Source organism: Trachemys scripta, chromosome 8 (genome assembly GCF_013100865.1).
Source record: "Trachemys scripta elegans isolate TJP31775 chromosome 8, CAS_Tse_1.0, whole genome shotgun sequence".
Lineage (NCBI taxonomy): Eukaryota > Metazoa > Chordata > Testudines > Emydidae > Trachemys > Trachemys scripta.
In genome coordinates this window covers 76,039,032-76,047,179 of record NC_048305.1, presented here as the reverse complement: position 1 = coordinate 76,047,179, position 8,148 = coordinate 76,039,032, and the positions used below count along the sequence as shown (strand labels likewise).

At 42.8% G+C, this 8,148-nt stretch overlaps 1 protein-coding gene across 1 annotated transcript in view; it reads left to right on the top strand.

The window, feature by feature from the left end:
• The first annotated feature begins 460 nt into the window (after positions 1–460).
• Positions 461–8,148, top strand: part of BRDT (bromodomain testis associated) — a 42,594-nt gene continuing 34,906 nt past the window's right edge. Inside the window, exons 1-3 of the mRNA XM_034779681.1 lie at positions 461–586; positions 1,428–1,557; positions 6,013–6,191. Coding sequence (XP_034635572.1) covers positions 476–586; positions 1,428–1,557; positions 6,013–6,191 — 420 coding nt within the window. The 5' untranslated portion in view covers positions 461–475. The remainder of the gene's footprint in view (positions 587–1,427; positions 1,558–6,012; positions 6,192–8,148) is intronic.

Below are 8,148 nucleotides of genomic sequence, written 5' to 3'. Positions count from 1 at the left end.
TGTGCAAGTCTCTTTGCCTGTCTTTGCTTCCATTTCTCCATCTAGGAAATGGGGATGCTTATTTTCACTTGTAAATTACTTTGAGACCAACAGATGAAAAGTGCTATACAAGAGAACTATTATTCCTAGCAGAAGTGCCATTTATCCACATCGTCCTAATACTATTGAAATGAATACTTTAAAAAAAAATCTATCATGCAATGGGAGGAGTACAAAGAAATTAAGTTCCATAATACCTCTGCTGTTGTGGCACTTACAATGCTTTTAATGGTAACTTTCCTTGAGGTTTAAAGTTTTCTTTTAATGAAATGTTCCTATTCCAAATTCAGCAACATAGTAGTTTTGTTGTCCTCAAATGTACAAGAGCACTCATGTCCTAGTAACTCTTATTAATCTTTAATTAAATTCACAAATTGTATGGTTTTTAACCATCTTTTCAAAACTACAGGATTATTATAATATCATTAAGAAACCCATGGACTTGAGCACAATTAAAAAGCGTTTGGAACATAATTATTATACAAAAGCTACAGACTGCATTGAAGACTTTAAAACTATGTTCACGAACTGCTATGTGTATAACAAGGTATGTAAAATGCTAAAAAGAGGGGAATGTAGTAAATGTGTATAGTGTTCAGTAGGCCATATACCCAATTCTGAAAGTGTTCGCTATTGATGCTTTTGTTACTTGTAATGGCCAAGTAACTTAATGTATCTCTGAATTTTAATGGAAAACATTTATTTAAATAAGCTGCTAATATTTATTCAAACTTACCAAAAGCACCTAGTCAACTTCTAGCCATCTGTACAATTCATCAAAAGGATAAATGTCCCCACACAAGGATACTACCAACAAACCCATTACAACACTACACAACATAGCCCATGTAATCGCACAACAAACATGTCTAACAATTAAAAAGTTTATCAGGAAACTCAGTGAATAGATGAGCTTTGAAATGTATAATGACTGACAAAATAGTGTGTGACAGACCAACGGAAGAAGCAACTTTTAAAATGCTGCTTATGCGTGGCAAACTCAGGCAGTTTTGTTTTAATACTTGATTGCTGTATCCTCAGGATTTGAAGGATGCTCAAGTGAACAGCCTGAAACTTGTCTCAGTGTAGGAGTGGGATGGTTGGGGAAATATAGAAGGAAATAATAAAGGGGTGGAGGGGCATTTAGTCTTTCAATATGATCTGTGGAACTGGTGAGGTGGGTTATGTAACCCTTTTAAGGTTGTTCTGTAATCAGACTTTATTTAGAGACCCTATTGTCTGATTTCAGATTGACCGTAAACTTGTAACGCATGATGCTACAGAACATGGGTATATTATACTACTACTGAATGTAATACTCTTGTATTATTAAAGTATATTGCCTATATTCTGTGATTTACAAACATAATTACCAGTATATCTTGCAGCCAGGCGATGACATTGTTTTTATGGCACAAGAGCTAGAAAAAGTATTTATGCAAAAAATGGCACAAATGCCTCCAGAAGAGAAAATAGTGATTGTCAACAAAGGAAAAAGAAAAGGAAAGAAACAAGAAGGTAAATACTAGACTACATATAGTGTTAATGTATTAACTTGCTAACAGGTCACATTTTAATTACAACGTTTTTGTAAACATCAAATTGTGGGAGAGCTGATATTCTTGACAAGTCCATAAAATTTTACCATTCTATAGCCACTGTAAGCAATTTACTATTTGGACTAAAACCTTATGCTACTAAACTTTGCTGTGGAACAGTTGGGGTCAGGACTCTGTATTTCACAAAATGACAACTGTCACTTGATTTTCCTGGAATTCAGTAGACAGGCAAAAAATCATTGCTTCAAGGTTTTAAGCAGGTTCAATATGCCAATAATAAATACCCTCTCCAGTTCTCGCCGAATAACTTAAAAAAAAAAAAAAAATTCTACCTTTGACATGAGTTTGAGGTTTAGCTCATTCTCTGCATTGACAGTTAACCGGTACAGTATAGTTTTATAGGAAAAATGGTTTATCCATCTGATGAAAGATGCTTCCTGAAAGGAGAAGTAGTGCAGTGCATATATTCCATAATTGACTTGCAATAAAAAAAACTAAGCTAGTTAATATTTTACTTTTAACTTCCTAACTTAAAAGTATACTAAGTATTGGAAGTGGGAAATGCAAATCTGTGTTTGCTCTCACACCTTGAAGGAAGGCTGAGGTGTACAGGTCAAGAGCTATCCGGTTTTCTATTCTTATCTCTGTCACTAAATTACTGTTTGTCATTGATAAAATTGTTTAGTATTCTTCAGTGGTGAGCTGGAGCCGGGTCGCATGAACCGGTTGTTAAATTTAGAAGCCAGTTTAGAACCGGTTGTTAAAGGGGTGCGCAAACTCCGGCCCATGGGGCCGTCCTATCCGGCTCGCCTGAGCTCCCAGCTGGGGAGGCTCCCCTACCCTCTTCCCCACTTTCACAAAGCCCAGCGCCAACGCTCTGGACCGCTCCTGGGCAGCTTGGGGGCTCCTGACGCTTTGAGTGGCATGGTAAGGGGGTGGGGCTGCGAGCTCCAGCAGGGCGTGCGGCATCCATACATGCTACCCCGAGCAGCATAGTAAGGGGGCTGGGCTGGGGCTGGGAGGAGGGGTTGGATAAGGGGCAAGATAAGGGGCAGGGAGCGGTTGGAGGGGGTGGAGGTTCTGGGGGGGCTGTGAGGGGACGGGCAACAAGGGGATTGGGTAGGCGTGGGAGTTCCGGGGGTCTGTCAGGGTGGTGGTGGATGGGATCGGGGCAGTCAGGGACAGGGAGCAGGGCGGGGCAGTTAGGGTCGGGGGTCTCGAGCTTGTACTCACCAGATGGCTCTTAATAACCAGTTCCCTACCGGGTCGTCGTTGGCACTTCAGCGGCGGGTCGTTCACTCGTGCGGGTCTTCGGCGGCACTCAAGGACCCGCCGCCGAAGTGCCACCGAAAACCCGGAGCGAGTGAAGGACCTGCCGCCAAAGACCCAGTAGGGAACCGGTTATTAACATTCTGGCAGCTCATCACTGGTATTCTTGTACCTCTGCTTCTCTTTCTGTAAAATTAAGATACTTCTGAGCACTTCAGACATGTGATCTGCTGATTAAAGGTGCTGTATAAACAAATGTATTTACAATAGGGCTCTTGATTAAGCGCAGTTAAATCATGTGACTAATTGCAATTAAAAAATTAATCAAGATTAATCAGTTTTAATTGCACTGTTAAACAATAGACTACCAATTTAAATTTATTAAATATTTTGCATGTTTTTCTACATTTTCATATATATTGATTCCAATTACAACACAGTACAAAGTGTATATTTTATTACAAATATTTTCATTGTAAAAATGATAAACAAAACATAGTATTTTATAGTTCACCTCATGAAAGTACTATAGTGCAGTCTTTGTCATGAAAGTGCAACTTACAAATGTAGAACTATGTACAAAAAAACTAAAATTTTAGATGGTTTTATTTTTGAATGCAGAGCCTGCAAGTCCACTCAGTCCTACTTCTTGTTCAGCCAATCACTAAGACAAATAAGGTTGTTTACATTTACAGGAGATAATACTGTCCGCTTATTGTTTACAATGTCACCCGAAAGTGAGAACAGGCATTTGCATGGCACTTTCGTAGCCAGCATTGCAAGGTATTTGTGCCAGATATGCTAAACATTCATGCTTCGGCCATCATTCTAGAAGACATGCATCCATGCTGATGATGTGTGTGTTAAATTTGTGAATGAACTCCTTGTGGGAGAATTGTACGTCTCCTGCTCTGTTTTGCCCGCATTCTGCCATATATTATAGCAGTCTCGCATGATGACCCAGCACATGTTCTTTATTTTAAGAACGCTTTCACTGCAGATTTGACAAAATGCAAAGAAGGTTCCAATATGAGATTTCTAAAGATAGCTACAGCACACAACCCAAGGTTTAAGCATCTGAAGTGCCTTCAAAAATCCGAGAGGGACGAGGCGTGGAGCATGCTTTCAGAAGTCTTAAAAGAGCAACACTCCAATGCGGAAACTACCAAAAAAGAAAATCAACCTTCTACTGGTGACATCTGACTCAGATGATGAAAATGAAGTGTGCATCAGTCTGCACTGCTTTGGATTGTTGAGCAGAACCCATCATCTGCATGGACGCATGTCCCCTGGAATGGTGGTTGAAGCATGAAGGAACATATGAATCTTTAGCCCATCTGGCACTAGGGTGGCCAGATGTCCCTATTTTATAGGGACAGTCCTGATATTTGGGGCATTTTCTTCTATAGGTTCCTATTACTCCTCACCCCATCCTGATTTTTCACACTTGCTGTCTGGTCACCCTATCTGGAACGTAAATATCTTGCAACGCTGGCTACAACAGTGTCATGCAAATACCTGTTCTCACTTTCAGGGGACATTGTAAACAGGAAGCAGGCAGCATTATGTTTACTCTCCTGCAAATGTAAACAAACTTGTTTGTCTGAGTGATTGGCTTGACTGAGTGGACTTGCAGGCTCTAAAATTTTACATGATTTTATTTTTGAATGCAGCTTTTTTTGTACACAAGTCTACATTTGTAAGTTCATCTTTAATGATCAAGAGATTGCACTGCAGTACTTGTATTAGGTGAATTGAAAAATACTATTTCTTTTAACAGTGCAAATTCTTGTAATCAAAAGTAAATATAAAGTGAGCACTGTACACTTTGTATTATGTGTTGTAATTGAAATCAATATATTTGAAAATGTAGAAAACATCAAAAAATATTTAAATAAATAGTATTTTATTTTTGGTGCCCCATTTTGGTGCCATTCCATCTTACATTAAATTCTTCATTAGCGAGGTGATATTGTAAATGAATCTTACTACTTTCAGAGCTGGTATCAAGATTCAGTTCCAATAAGTCACCTATCAAGATTATTTATACACCCTTGCACCCATCTCAGGGAGGTTCTCTTCCATACTCTGCTTCAAAGATCTTAAGGACTTCATGTGGAATAACTAATGTCCTGCGATAAGCAAGAGAGGTTGGGTAGGTTATCACTACAACATGTTCTGCTTTCTGAGAACCACCTCTTATTGTTTGGCCAAGCTAATATTTTATTGTCACACCTTTGGCAGGCCTTTGATTTTTTAGGGTCACGTTAAAGGAGCGTCTGCCTCTACACTGAACCTTCAATCAGACTTCACATGGGAGATTTATGAGGGCAGCCACTTGGAGTACACAACTATAAATTATTAACTTGAGGAGTTCAAGCAACAATGATTAGTTTGCTTAAGTGGTCTTACAGAATCCCTTTTCCAAGCTGACTACCTAAGTGCTTCTCCAAATTAGTAAACTTACTTTTGGAATATTGGGCTCTTAGTAGAACTTAAATTATAGAGAGGATTTCTGTCATCATTGTTTATCTGGTATCTGTTTCTAGTTGCAGTACTACTTCTATTCTATTCCACTTTTTTTTATCCAAATGAGACCTCAATGGAGAAATTCAATTTCCAAGTACAGAGACCTAAAAAAGCCTCTCTCTGGAAAAAAGATGATTTAACTAACTATTGCTTTCAAAGATAAATAGTTTTAGTTCAGTTTTTTTTTTTCAAGGGCATTAACTTAGTTGAAGACTTTTGGGGGCACTATGGCTCAGCTGCTGAACTAGCTCTTCAGATCTGAACCAGAAGAGTCCCCATTTGGTCTTGCATTAGGAGCATGGATGCAAGAGTGGTAATTGTTGCACTTATGTATAGCTTCAGAGAGCACCAATTGCAGGTTAGTATTTGGTCAATTGAAAATAAGACCATGTAGCCTTTGGGCCTACCAACAGGAGCTTTGTGAAAGGAAATGTTATGACTGGAATGTAAAGATGGGGGGGGTTGATACATTCATCAATGGGATTATGACTAAGTTGCCTGCAATGACGGGAGACTGGACTTGATGACCTAGAAGATCTCTTCTATAAGAACATAGGACTGGAATTGTTGGGACACCAAAGTACACATCTCAGTGTAAATTGGTTTGATTTATTAGGACCTCAGCTGCCTGATTCAGGAGTTTGTACCACTGAGCAAAATCAACTGCAGAAGCAACTTGAAAGTATTGTTAAGCAGCCTCACGTGATGACTCCAGTACCACAGCAGCTTGTGTTAGCCCCTCTGTCAATGGCTCAGTCGACTACCTTAATGTCAGTCACGCTACCTATAACAAAAGTAAGTTACCTTTTATATACTGGCTTCTAATGAAAGTAGATTGATACTGTCTGGGGCAGTAGTTGGCACATCCATGTATAGTGTGGATCACAATGCACAAAACTAATGGAACACAATTTAACATAGTGCACTGTGAATAAGCACAACCTATTTATCTTGCATCTTAAAAATGTAGATTTTTTTTTTTAATACACCATTTCTGATCTCGAATAAGTGGGGCAGCACTAATTACAGTATATAGGGCAGAGGTTGAGTCAAAGTAGGGTTACTGCATATTTAAATCTTGGTGTTTTGCTTTTCTTTGTGCTTCGATGAGTTAATGAATGTTTCTTTTTTAGACAGATGGTTTGAGAGACTGGTAGCTTTGCTTTATGTTGAGTTAAAGGTGGTTTCCCACTATGGGGACAGATCTCGGCTTAACTTCAAAATTAAATATTAAAAAGGAACTGTCCTAGTTTGAATGTAAACTAAGTCCATGATATGATTGGAAATGCTCAATTTTCAAAATAACCATACTACCTGTTAAATCCACAACAGAATAGTTATCTTAAACAACTCTTTTTTGTATGAGCTACCAAAAACAATAGCTGCTATCTGGACCTGTGTCTGAAAACACGCCATTTTGGTTAGATCAAACCATCTCATATCAACTAGTGGTGTTTCCAGCTAGAATAGTTGAAACAACATGCATGCTCTCTCCCAGACCTTTTTCAGAAAAGTAAAAATATGTATTTGGTGAGTATTTAGTGAGTTAGTGGCAAAGTGCATATATTGTATCTCTTCCAAACCAGAGGCAGCACAATGTTAGACCAAACCTAAGATAGGGCTATCATATGTCCGGATTTCCCCGGACATGTCCAGCTTTTCGGTCTATAAATAGCCATCCGGGGGGGATTTTTAAAAATCTAAAAATGTCCAGGATTTCCCCCCCGGTCGGCTATTTATAGACAGAAAAGCGGCGGCCAAGCGCCGCTGGGCACCCAAAGCCCCTTCCCGGCTCCCCCCAACCCCTGCAGCCTTACCATGCTGTCCGGCCCCGCAGCTGACTTCCCCCTCCTCCACTCCCCTGAACGCTCTGCCCACCTGCTCCTCTCCCCCTCCCCCGCTTCCCACGAATCAGATCTTCGCGGGAAGTCTGAAAAGAAGCAGGGGCAAGCGGGAGACAGCAGCAGGTAAGCTGGGGCGTGAAGAGGAGAGCTCTGGGGAGGTGCGCCCCTGGCCGCGTGGCTCCCTCCGGCCCAGGCCAAGCGGCGACCGGCAGCCCCAGCGACTCTGGCCCGGCTTCGGCCCCAGGGTGGCGGCCCCAGTTCTGGCCCCAAGGCGGCGGTCCTGGCACCGGCCGAGCACCCCCAGCCCAGCCCGGCTCGGGCCCCAGCAGTACCAGCACCAGCCCAGCACCGGCCGAGCACCCCCGGCTCGGGCCCCAGCAGCGAAACCGGCCCAGCTCGGGCCCCAGCAGAGCCGGCTTGGGCCCCAGCCCCGGCCGAGCGCACCGGCTCAGCCCCGGCCAAGCACCTCCAGTCCGGCCCCAAGCCCCACAACCCCGGCCAGAGCTCCGGCCAGAGCGCAGCCTGATTCCTGGGCTCTTTAAAGCCGGCCCTGGTCAGGGGACAGGGAGCGGGGTTGGATGGGTTGGGAGTTTGGGGCGGGGGGGACTGTCTGGGGGGGGTAGGGGTGTGGAGAGGGGTTGGGACAGTCAGGGACAGGGAGCAGGGGGGGTTAGATGGTTCTGGGGGGGCTGTCAGGGGGGTAGGGGTGTGGAGAGGGGTTGAGGCAGGCAGGTAGCAGAGGGGGTTGGATGGGTCGGGACTTCTGGGGGTCCTGTCAGGGGGCGGGGAGCAGTTGGATAGTGCATGGGAGTCCCCAGGGGTCTGTCTGGGGGTGTGGGTGTGAATATGGGGTATGGGTGTGGATAAGGGTCGGGGCAGTCAGGGGACAGGTAGGGTCGTAGGGGGGC